Here is a 13087-nt window from a genome sequence, read left to right on the forward strand (position 1 = left end):
GCCCTGTTGGTGATTGTGCTACTCAGTTGGTGTGAACCCACGACAGGGCCTTCTTGGTGGTGGCTCCGCACTTATAGAATGCCCTCCTGGTGTGATGCATCTGTCTCACTCATTGTTCACATTCAGCAGGAACTTAAAAATATTCCTGTTTACCCAGGCATTTGATGGCTGAAACTGTTCCTGGCAGCCTTGAAATTTTTTGCCTGGGAGGGTAAGTGATTGTTTTTAGATGTTAGTGGTCGCCTGTGGTTCAGATGCACAGCTTGCAGCTACCAACCCCCCCCCCCAATACATTCATATATTGTGGCCCATACCTGTGAAAGGCCCTCTCAACTGAGAATGTGCTGGACAAAGACGTTCCTATTTCAGCAAGCATTTTAAGGTGATTTCTGACTCTGTCGTGAATTTCAATTGCTCTTATTCTTTAAAGAAAGCATATGGAGAAATTCTGAATATTAAGCAGTACCTGGAATGAATGAATGAATGAATAAAATGTTTTTAACGTTTTGAGATTTTTAAAAACTTCTTGGTCTTTGCTGCCGGGGTAGTAATTTAATAAATAACAATAAATAATAATAACAACAACAACAACAGTGAATGACCTACGTGCAGAGACACAATGTTGTGGGAATAGTCACTTTTTCAGGTATCCAGGTCTTGAGCCATGGAAGGTTTCAAAAACAGACCGGAGGCTAGTGGAGCCCTGGTGAGACACACCCCCAGCCACCAGTTCCAGTTATTAGCAGCCATGGGGCAGAATACTCCATTAGCTGGAATATTTGGCAGCCATTTCAACTAGGCTTTTCGTTTACTGCTTTTCTGGATCAGTGATGAGGGGAGGATTGTGTCTGTGTCTCCCCGCACAACTGAAACTACTTGTTGAGACCCCCTTTCCCACCCTTTTATCCTTCCTGGAAGGTTTGCATTTTTTTTTCTTTTGGTCCGGAAATTTTTATTTCACATCCGAAGGGCTTCATCTTATCCCATTTTGCTTCTCCCTTGCTGATACAACCCTTTTCTTTTCTTTCCAGCATTCTTTTTTCCTTTTTCTTTCAAAAATATTTTGGCTCCTCTAATAAAACAAGCATTTGCACTAAAAACACACACACACACACAACACTTGAATGCTCCCTGTGGCTCCTCTGTTGTGGTTGCTTTTAAGTCCCTTGAATTATATTGTTTTGACTGAACTGTCAGGATTTCAAAACTGCTTGCTGACTGAAAACATATGGAGTCACCAAAATTAGTGAGGCACCTCTCTGGCTGAAGAGAGCCCCATTTCCCAGCAGAGGGCAGAATGGTCCTGTATGAATCGGCTATGCTTCTTCCATATGCCACAGCAACAGGTTTGTTACCGAGATGCGAGAAAATGGGTCAGTGATACACACAAGTCTTGCTTTCTTTCACTCTTCCGCAAGAGACTATTAAATTTTTTAAAAATTCCAGCGGATGCTGTTGGATTCATTTTTACCACCATCTTTCTTGGTTTTAGGAAAATACAGTTTTACAGGAAAATACAGAAGATTAACTCAAAGCTTGGCATTTTATGCACATCTCCTGACCATTGAGAGCCAGTGTGGTGTGACGGTTAAGAGCGGTAGACTTGTAATCTGGTGAATAGGGTTCGCTTCCCTCTCCTCCACATGCAGCTGCTGGGTGACCTTGGGCCAGTCACACTTCTCTGAAGTCTCTCAGCCCCACTCACCTCACAGAGTGTTTGTGAAGGGAAAGGAGGTTAGCCGCTTTGAGACTCCCTAAGGGGAGTGAAAGGTGGGATATCAAGTCCAAACTCCTCCTCTTCTTCTTGTAGTATTTGTGGCAGGTCAGTTCGTTGATTCTAGGGCAGGGGTTGAGAATACCCTGGAAGCAGGGCCAGCCCAATACCTTTTGGCACCTAAAGCAACTATAAAATGGCACCCCTTCCTCCAGGGAAGAGAGGGGGGTGAGTGAAGATCTACATAAGGAACAAGGAGGGGTGTAAAGATCTGCAATGGGAACAGTTGTGGGAGGAGGCCAGCAGCACTTCCTATTGTGGCAAGAGCCCACTGTAGAGGCAGCATTGGGGGCGGGGGCTGCTGAGTGACAGATTTGGTCTTCATGGGGTTCACCACAGCACTGCCACTGCAACAGGAGCGGAGGAGGGCCAAGCAGAGGGGGTTGCCTCACCATGCCTCAATGGTAGGCCACGTCTCCCTGGAAGACTGCAACCCATATTGGGTTGTAAGCCAACAACTTCTACTTCTACCTCTGCAACCCCAAAAACACCTGTTCTAGAGGGTCCCCCAACTCTCTGGAGCAGGTTTTGAGGCTGTAGAAGGGAGAGGAAGTTCTGTTACACAAGCAAAGTCTGGACTGCTTGTGCAACAGAAGCTTTGGACGTGATCCACTGGAAGCAATGCAGGCGATCACCAAAAGTCAGAAACAATTAACTTGGATGTGTCCCCAGCATTCCTATATAAGGTGGTAGTCAAGAACACACAGAAATATCTCAGCCTGGATATGTTGTGATTCATTCCCAATTGCAGAGATCACGGCTTTTTTTATTATTTCCAAACGAAATATGAATTGTGTGTAAGGCAGTTTACATAGCTGTCTACTGTCAGGAGGAGTCATTGCATTTTTATAGGGCAATAGCATTTGTGGCTTGGCTACATTCCATAGTAACTCATTGTGATTAATTTAAGTTAGAATCATAGAATTGGGAGAGACCACAAGGGCCATCGAGTCCAACCCCCTGCCAAGCAGGAAACACCATCAGAGCACTCCTGACATATGGTTGTCAAGCCTCTGCTTAAAGACCTCCAAAGTAGGAGACTCCACCACACTCCTTGGCAGCAAATTCCACTGTCGAACAGCTCTTACTGTCAGGAAGTTCTTCCTAATGTTTAGGTGGAATCTTCTTTCTTGTAGTTTGGATCCATTGCTCCGTGTCCGCTTCTCCGGAGCAGCAGAAAACAACCTTTCTCCCTCCTCTATGTGACATCCTTTTATATATCTGAACATGGCTATCATATCACCCCTTAACCTCCTCTTCTCCAGGCTAAACATGCCCAGCTCCCTTAGCCGTTCCTCATAAGGCATCGTTTCCAGGCCTTTGACCATTTTGGTTGCCCTCCTCTGGACACGTTCCAGTTTGTCAGTGTCCTTCTTGAATTGTGGTGCCCAGAACTGGACACAGTACTCCAGGTGTGGTCTGACCAGAGCAGAATACAGTGGCACTATTACTTCCCTTGATCTAGATGCTATACTCCTATTGATGCAGCCCAGAATTGCATTGGCTTTTTTAGCTGCCGCGTCACACTGTTGGCTCATGTCAAGTTTGTGGTCAACCAAGACTCCTAGATCCTTTTCACATGTACTGCTCTCAAGCCAGGTGTCACCCATCTTGTATTTGTGCCTCCCCCCCTTTTTTTTTTGCCCAAGTGCAATACTTTACATTTCTTCCTGTTAAAATTCATCTTGTTTGTTTTTGCCCAGTTCTCTAATCTGTCAAGGTCGTTTTGAAGTGTGATCCTGTCCTCTGGGGTGTTAGCCACCCCTCCCAGTTTGGTGTCATCTGCAAATTTGATCAGGATGCCCTTGAGTCCATCATCCAAGTCGTTGATAAAGATGTTGAATAAGACCGGGCCCAAGACAGAACCCTGTGGCACCCCACTAGTCACTCTTCTCCAGGATGAAGAGGAACCATTGATGAGCACCCTTTGGGTTCGGTCAGTCAGCCAGTTACAAATCCACTGAGTGGTAGCATAGTCAAGACTGCATTTTACCAGCTTCTTTACAAGAATATCATGGGGCACCTTGTCAAATGCCTTGCTGAAATCAAGGTAGGCTACATCCACTGCGTTCCCTTCATCTACCAGGCTTGTAATTCTGTCAAAAAACGAGATCAGGTTAGTCTGACATGACTTATTTTTCAGAAATCCATGCTGACTATTGGTGATCACAGCATTCCTTTCTAGGTGCTCACAGACTGTTTGCTTAATGATCTGTTCCAGAATCTTCCCTGCTATTGATGTCAGACTGACTGGGCGGTAATTATTTGGGTCCTCTCTTTTCCCCTTTTTGAAAATAGGGACAACATTTGCCCTCCTCCAGTCTGCCGGGACTTCGCCTGTTCTCCAGGAATTCTCAAAGATGACTGCCAGTGGTTCTGAGATCACATCTGCCAGTTCTTTTAATACTCTTGGATGCAGTTCATCTGGCCCTGGAGACTTGAATACATCTAAACTAGCCAAATATTCTTGTACTATCTCCTTAGTTATTCTGGGCTGTGTTTCCTTTGCTGAATCATTTGCTCAGAACACAGCCACACCCCAGCAATGAGCATTGCAATTAGGGATCTGACTTGCTCCAGATCTAAACACATTTACTTGGAAGCAAGTGCCCCTGGTTTGAATGGAACTGCTCAATAACAAGGTGCCATCTTTGTGAATAGCCAGTGTCGATGCCTGGGCAATCTATTCTCTTGCAGGAGGAAGTGCTTCAGAGAACGTTGCGCTGCACTTTTTGAATTCTTTTTTCTGCAAATAAGAGAATGGGGATTGCCTGGGCAGCAGAACTCATGGACTCTAACCACCATCCCAAAGATAGGCCATAGGAACATAAATCGACAGAGACTAAGCACTGACAATGAATGCAAGCTCCCAGGTGCCAACTAGTTTGTATGGAGTCAGCAACTAAATTGTGCCTTCAAAACCAAATCTCAACTGTACTGTCCAAGGCAGGCTGATTGAAATTAGCTCCGCCATCTAACTAATACTGGTGGACTCAATTCAGGCTGCCATCTTAGAAGGGGGGGGAAGTCTCATTTGAGTCAACAGGATTTACTTCTCAGTAGACATTTACAACACTGCGCTGTTAAGAATTTATTTTCCAAGCTCCTGCTGCCATTGCATTAGTACATTTATAAATTCATTATTTACAAGACAGTTGAAATCTGGCATCAGTGAGTTCTGTTAAAAATAACAATGTCAAAAGAGCACAGGTGCTTAAAGAATAGGTTTATTAACAATATTTTCACAAACAAACATCTAAAGAAAAAATCAGAAATCTCTAAAACTTAAAATTTGTTCTCATTGGCAAAATATCCCTGAAGGAAAAAAAGAGCAAAAAGGGGGAGGTGAGGGGAGAAAAATGTTTTATAGCCTTGGACTTTTGGAAAGAAATTCTAATTTCTAAGTTTGGTTTTAGTGCTACTTAATGCTTATTACACACACCCAACCCTCTGCAGAAGAGGAAATGGAGAATAACTGATTTTTCCTTTGTATACAGAACAGCAACTGAACTTTTTTCATAAGCATCCCCTTGTCTGAACCTGACAAGACAGCACAGTTTATTACCACCATATAAATATGCAAGCTCAGCCAAATTATTCTGGAATACAAACAGAATTCAGTCCCACCCTTCTCCAAAAGGAAGCACACCGTGGAAGTACAAGAATTGTCAGCATGCATTTTTGATGGTTATTTTTGTACTCCATGGTGCGTGACTTCACCTCCAAAAGGGGGGAATTCCTTTTATATTTCGATTAAAATGTACTCAAACATTTTATAACATTAATATTTATTGCTTTATATGAATACTGTATTGAAAGCCCAAGCATTCAGTTTACACACAAATTATACAATTATATACCGTTTCACAATGGCAGTGAGCACTCTTTACAATCTACAAAAATCTACTTTACAGAAATTTAAAAATTCTAAATATCAAAAAGGTACAGTTGAAGAAACAGGTATAAATTTGGCAGCCAGTAAATGAGACTGGAGGTTGCGTCTTGAATGTTTTTACACATTTGGTGCCGGGGGCGGAGGGGGGAGGGGAGACAATATGAAGAATTTAAAGCAGTCATTGTGCTTTGAGCTGGCTTTGGAAAAGAAAGGGTTAACACTGGCTGTCAAAGTAACATGTTTAAAAATATTTAGTGCACTTTCAAAATGATGTACAAATTATGGTAGTTTTCCTATGTACGCCTACAAACGCTAGTCAGCCGTTCACCTCAGGTACATAACTAGGGGAATAGTCTTGAAAATGTTGCAGTCTCTTATACCAGTCTGATCTGACTACTTTGAAAAAGCCATCTGAGAAAGGCCAGAAAAAAATGCTCCAGTTCAGAGATACTGTCTTCCTCAGGCTTGCAAACATTCCCCCTACAGAAAGCTGAAACTGAAGGCTGTCCTCAACACATTTTCTCAGAACTAAAACTTTTATTCAGGCACCTCAGAAACGTACACAAGTGTTTTGCTAGAGCATTTCTGTTGGAATGTATTTAAACCCGGTACTTTCAACGGCTTTCGGATCTTCAGGATTCCAGGCGGGCCAAATTTTATTTGGTTTATTCAGAGGTGAAAATGTTGCCTTCTGTGAAATGAGCTCAATTATTTCCATTAAAAACAACAACACCATACATCGTAAGAGTGCGATAATAGGTTCTCTTTAGATTAGCATGTTTTCAAGTATTGTGTGTCAGGTGTGTAGCTTTTTAAAAAAGTACACAATGCAGTCAAATGAAAACCTGAAAACCAAAAAGAAGCCTACAATTCACATGTTGAATGTTGAAACTCTAACCAAAGAAGAGGAAAAATAATTGCTATAGCATTATTATTACTTGGAGGGGGATTGGGGAAGAAGAGACAGATGGGACAAAAGCTTCCTTGCGTACAGATAGCTAAGCATGGTAATCTCCAAAAAGTTGTCAAAATTATAATTACCTTCCAGTTTAAAAACTTTTAATTCTAAATAAAAAAACTATACACAGACCACTGATTTGACCATACTGAAATTTCAGCGGTAAAGCAGGACCTGAAAGGAGCTGGTATTTCACAGTTCTTAATTAGTACAGCTCTTCAGGATTTAATTCATTGACAAGTTCAATTTACAGCCTGCTTTTGTTGTAAAACTAAAGGTCCACTTTTATTACATAAAATTATTTATACAGTGTAAAACCAGAGCCTTATGGAAAATACTGCCTCTAAGTGTATTTAAATATTAATCCTGTTCCATAGGTTCTTCTGCAGCTTCTGTGGCTTCGTCGCTGTTTTCCATAGGGGTCTCTGCCGCCATTTCAGGAGTTTCACTGGCATACAAGCCCAATTCTTCTGTTTCACTGCAGCCAGCTCTGCTATTGACAGACCCACTGCTTTCACTGTCTTCAGAAGGCAAGTCCTTCTCTGCTTGAGTCTCGTCAGATTCCTCCATTTGATTATTCTCCTCAGAAACGTCTTCTTTCACAGTTAAGGATGTGTTATTGTCTTTATCTTGATCTTTTCTTTCCGGAATAATCTCTCTGGGCGTCATGAGGGATTCTGGAATAGGGTTAGAATTCAGCGTTAAGTATTGAGAGTTCAAGTTCAACCCAAGCGATATATAGTTGTTATACCCAGGAATATTTCTTTATTTTCCTTCACCAAAGTAGCAACTGTGTGCAGAACACACACAATAATGCTCTCTCCTCCCTATCCATGCATATGCATCCATTGTCATCATCTCTGCTGTAAAGGAACCAATTAGCACAGCAACCGTTTTAGGTACATCTGTGTGCGACCGCAACTGCGAGCATTGGGCCGAACCCAGAAGTGACCCAGAAATATCACAAAAAGGGGCAGAATGGGGCGGGGGCAGAACAGGGTGTTTGCAAGCTTTTTCAAATACCATTTTTTTTGCTCTAAGAGACTCACTTTTTCCCTCCTAAAAAGTAAGGGGAAATGTGTGTGCATCTTATGGAGCGAATGCAGGCTGCACAGCTACCCCAGAAGCCAGAACAGCAAGAGGGATTGCTGCTTTCACTGCGCAGCGATCCCTCTTGCTGTTCTGGCTTCTGAGATTCAGAATATTTTTTTTCTTGTTTTCCTCCTCCAAAAACTAGGTGCGTCTTGTGGTCTGGTGCGTCTTAGAGCGAAAAATACGGTATATGCGATTTCACTTAAACATGTGGTGCCTCGGAACGTTACCCCCGCGTAAATTGTGAGTTTCCTGCAGCACACATACACACACTGAGTTGCTCAACCAGAGATAGGTTGTGGTATCTTGTAGCCTGAGCAAGCAAATTCTACACTGCCCCTCAGTGATAGAACTATAATAAAGGGAGTCCTTGACAATTTGCTGTGATTTAATAGCAGCTTGTCAACTGAGGTGGTTCACTTCACCTGGCCCAATGGTAAAGTCAGTTCTGAACCTACCCAACAGGGGAAAGGAGAGGCAAGAATTAATCTGTTGCAGCTGCACTGTGACGTAAGGCCAAGATGGGGAAAATCTCCATCAGGGTGACCAAGTAGCAAACCATACCTGGGTGAACTCAGGGTTTGTGGGAATACTACTGGAGGCGCATATTCCCAAACCTAATCTACAAACATACCTTCAAATTTGTGTGCTGGCATGAGCTGAGCTACCTGTAATTTTGGATAAGTTACTGAATGCAACAGATTCTGCACAGAGTTTAAGGGGCAGTCTCTATGAATACTGGTTTCTCCACTACCACACATAACATATGTACAATAGCCTAGCAACAAGACCAACATTAAGATCCTCTCATTCCTTCACTTCTTCCCCACAGTTAAGTATTTAATTCAATGTTAAGCATCTTCAAATGTTAGAGTGATGGAGTTTCTAAGAGATGCAAAATTTAAAAGCTGAATTCAAGCCATATTCCTAAATACAAAGAAACTTCCCTATACAAAATAGTGATATTCAATTAGCGATATACCTTCCTCCTCTTCCTCTTCTTCTTTACAATGCTGCCTCTCACAAACGGTTTCTTTCTCTTTCTCTTGAGATGCAGAGGGCGTCTCGGTCTCTTCTACCATTGCTGAACAAACTTCGCTGGAGCCACTTTGGTTGGAGGTCCCTTCAGCTTCCTCCTCTTTGTCAAATTTCAGTCTTTTTACCTCGCGTCCCTCAACTTCGGCCGGATCTTCTTCAGGGTGTTTATTTTTCACAGAACTGCTTTGGACCCTTTCGGGTTCAGATGCCGACGTTTCACTGAAAGACAAAGAATTGATGTGGACAAAAATCTTTATATCTCATATCAACAGGCAGGCAGAGGCATGTGGCTTTTACAGAACTAGTCTCCTTGGGTCGTTTCAATATCTGCTACTCTGCTCAAATGTGTGTTTATTACAATTTATAAAGGATGAAAGCAAGATTGTGGTGCCCCATCTGCATAGTTTGTGTTCTATGACAGGACTATCTACCAATAAAACTCTGCTAGGGATCTCAATAGTTAAGGGTCAAAAACACTACCAAGCTGGAGCTCCCACGAGAGAAAGGAAAATATAAAGAAGGGCTGCGGAAGGGACATGGAAGAGATTTGAAGGCCTCGGATATAAGATCACCAGGTTAATGTGCCAGACTAAAGGGATAAAAAGGACTGACAATCCCGGGACCGGGGGGAGGGGACGCAGGAAGAAGATTGGATTGTTTTTATTCTCTTTTTTCTTATCATCAGTAATGTTTTATGAACGTTGGAAAAATGTTGAAATGAAATTACTTGGCTCCTGTAAAAATGTTTAAAGAATTAGGTAAAAAGGTAATGGTTATGAGAAGCTGGTAAAAATAAGATTTATGTCTTAAGTTTTAAGGTTTTTTATAAGATTAGATGAAAATAGAGTAAGGTATTATAATGACAGAATATTATGAATTATGGAAAGGGTTTGCTGTGACAATTATTAATCAAGATACAAGAGATGGGAGGAGGAGGAGGAGGTCATGGAAAGAAGGTAAAGAAAGTGGAGAATTTGAAAGTGATGGTTTTGTGTGTTTTTTCTGTTTTTGTCTTTTTTCTTTGTAATTTTGTCTTTTTTCTTTGTAATTTTAAAAAATTCTTTTTTCGATAAATATCGTTATAAAAAAAATCAATAGTTAAGGTTATTAGTTCTTCAGTTAACACTTTATAAATTTCCTCACTATCCTCAGACGTAATCTAGTAACCGTACTGATGTTCGTGGTATCTAGTGATTTATAGAACAGGTTCAACTTTAGGGATAGCCCATGTCCACAAGAAATCTTTGCATGTATACAGAGTACATCCAGTTCAGAGCAGAAGCATGTCAAGAGTTCAAAAGAAAGTAAACATACAGCTTGACTGATGGAAGGTGGATTGAAAGTTATAAACCTGTCTATGGGAAACACAAAAACCAACCAAATACTCCTCTTACAAACCTGCTAATTTTCTCTTCTGCTTGTGGGAGACCTGACTCTTTATTTTCTGGGCTGTCTGGTAAACCGTTCGTTGTCATTGGAGGTGACAAAGAAACATTTGGTCGATTGATGGGTCGGGGTGTTCCAGGACCATTTATATTGGATCTGCAAAAGCAGGGAAATTTTACATCTTAGTAAACAAATTGCTACTGAATCCCAAGACATGTTGGATCTGTGGTTCAAGACAAGGAGGTTCTTTTGCTTCATACTATTTTTGACAGAACGATAGCTACATGCTTGTATTTGGACTGTTTTGAATATGATCACATAATGAAGCAGGGAGAATCTAAAAGTATAATCTTAAGTACAGCTATTCAGAAGTAAGTTCCATTGCACTGCATGGGACTTCCACCTAATGAGCGAGTATAGATTGCAGCATGGATCTCTTAACTTCAGGAAACAATGGAAATGTTTTAGAAAATGTCTGGAGTGCCAAACATACTACAGTGGTACCTTGTTTTGAGTCCAGGATCCATTCCGGAGCCCCGGACACTTGGCGAAAGGGACGCTCGACAAAGTGCCGCACTGCGCACACAAGCAGAGCAGTTTGTGCTTCTGCGCATGCGCGAGTAGCAAACCCGGAAGTAACCCGTTCCGGTACTTCTAGGTTCGCCGAAATGGACGCTTGAGACGCGGCAGATGTTCGCAGAGGTATTGCTGTATTATTAGATGAAGCCACTTCCCATTCTTTTAACTTTTATATTATTATTCTGAAATCTAAAAATTTTCTCCCTGACTCATCTTGTCTAATTGCATTTAAATTTTCATCATTTTTCTCAACATGTCAAACCATTTTTGGGAGTTTTACATTTCTTTCAATCTAAGAGACTCTAAATAAGCTATAAAAGGAATAGGACACCAATAGCCCTTGCAATGAATAAACCTGGTCCTTCACAGAGGTTACCTTGGAATGACAGGATAAAGGACTGATCAAAAAAGATCAGAAGATTTTATTTTTCAGAGCATTTGTTTTCCTTAAGCACTTTCTCTTACCTCTCAGAATAGCTTGGCGAGTTTCCAGGAAACATCACACCATTCATCCTGTTTAAACTATTGGAATTGTTTTTCCTACAATAAATGAAAGTGTTGTTAAGTCTTGCGAACTGCTTGTGGAATGCTTCTAACCAAGATGATTTTAAAAACAAAAAACAAAAAAAACCTCCAGAGTTTCAGAACTCTCTTCATTCCTTATGTTAACACACACATATCAAAACAGTGTAATTATTTGCCAACCAGTATTTTTTCATTTTGAATGTCTGTCCTCTCCAAGTTATGTGCTTTTGGGCCTCAAAATGCTCCCCTCCACGAGACAAAAGATGAAACGCATGCAAATATGCAAGCAGCTCCATGTGGCAAGTCGTCCCATTTGCAATAAAAACAAAACTGCCAGTATCATAATACCATTATACCAATCTATGGTGAGACCATATTCAGACTACTGTGTAAAGTTCTGGTTGCCTCAACTCCGCCCCCCCCCCCCCAAAGAGGAGCATTGTGGAGTGGAAAAAGTTCAGAAAAGGGGCAACCAAAATTACAAAGGGGTAGAACGACTCCCCTATGAAGAAAGATTGCAGGGTTTGGGACTTTTTGGTCTTTTTTTAATAGAAAAGGTGAGTAAGAGGCAACATGATAGTTTATAAAATTGTCCATGGCACACATGGAGAAAGTCGAGAAAAGGTTTTTTCCCCATCTCATAACACTGGAACTCATGGACATCCCATGAAGCTGACTGCTGGAAGATTCAGGGAAGATAAAAGAAAGCATTTCTTTATGCAGTGGCTAGTCAAACTACGGAAAACAAGGTCACACTTACTCTGAAGATGGATATACACAACTGACAACCATGACATTCTGTAAGACAAAAAAAGACAAGAGGTCAGGATTTTTAGACAAAGGAAAGTATTTCTGGCTTTCATCCTTGCTATGGAGTGATTGTGCCTTTTGCAACATACACTTCTTCCAGAAATGAACACCAGAGCCCCATGTGAGGTCCTGAACAGCATCTTTTAAATAAAGTCTATCGAGGAAAAAGTCTTCAGTAATATTGGAAAGTCAAAACAGAATTTACAAACCATGAAGACAGTTCAAATTAGAAACTTGCAGGCAAAAATCTGGCTAGTTTCTTCAAACATGTAAGCAACGTTCATCTTCCACCCTACACTACTGGCACAATGGGTCAGTGTGCCTGGTTACTAACCAGAAGGTTGGCGGTTCTGGCCCACCCAGGGAAGAGGAAGTAGCTGGGGAAACCCCAAGTGAAGAAGGCTCAGAGACAGGAGATTGGTGGTGGGACGACAAAGAGGGGGAAGACTGGGAGGAGGTGTCAGAAACTGAGGAAGTAACAGGGCTTAGTGAGCGGGAACAGTCTGTGGTAGGGAGTAGTCCAGGATCAGAAGCTGAAACAGGAGAGGAAGGAGGTCAAGAGGCAGAGGCGAGGGTGTCTCCTGCTGCGACAAGCTCCCCTCCCCGCTGGTCTCCCAGAAGCAGGAGAGGCATGAAGAGGGCAGAGAAGATAGCTGCATGCGGGCACAGTCTCATATTGCTTGAGAGAAACCCTGGAGAGGAGGGGACAGGCAACTGTGGGGAGGTGGGGACCTTCAGTATGAGTAACTGCTTCATGGGGGCAAGACCTGCTGGAGATGAGTTGCTGTGCTCATTAGACCTGACACTCCAGGGCAGATCTTGCTTTTGCTAAGGAAGTGTTATAATTTTTTGCTGGCTTGCTCCTGGGAGTCACATGCTACCTCCTCCATACCACTTTGTACATGAGAATATTGAACATGAATGAACCACAAAGTAGAAGGCAAATAATGCCGAACTCTAAACAATGGCTACCACTCATTTGGGGTAAAATTATTGTTGACCATAACACAGCCATCCTGAGGATATTTGT

The 13087-nt window shown here is 42.0% G+C and overlaps 1 protein-coding gene across 5 annotated transcripts in view; it reads right to left on the reverse strand.

Annotated features, from left to right (window-relative positions):
* Positions 1 to 5802: 5802 nt before the first annotated feature.
* Positions 5803 to 13087, reverse strand: part of PPP4R2 (protein phosphatase 4 regulatory subunit 2) — a 33371-nt gene continuing 26086 nt past the window's right edge. For all 5 annotated transcript variants that reach the window (XM_082210363.1, XM_082210359.1, XM_082210360.1 and 2 more), the window contains 5 exons: positions 12008 to 12045; positions 11188 to 11262; positions 10156 to 10299; positions 8702 to 8976; positions 5803 to 7304 (listed from right to left, as the gene is read on the reverse strand). In XM_082210363.1, the coding sequence (XP_082066489.1) occupies positions 6988 to 7304; positions 8702 to 8976; positions 10156 to 10299; positions 11188 to 11262; positions 12008 to 12045 (849 nt within the window). In that variant the 3' untranslated portion in view covers positions 5803 to 6987. The remainder of the gene's footprint in view (positions 7305 to 8701; positions 8977 to 10155; positions 10300 to 11187; positions 11263 to 12007; positions 12046 to 13087) is intronic.

The sequence above is a fragment of the Podarcis vaucheri genome (assembly GCF_965113315.1).
Source record: "Podarcis vaucheri genome assembly, chromosome: 2".
Taxonomy (NCBI): domain Eukaryota; kingdom Metazoa; phylum Chordata; class Lepidosauria; order Squamata; family Lacertidae; genus Podarcis; species Podarcis vaucheri.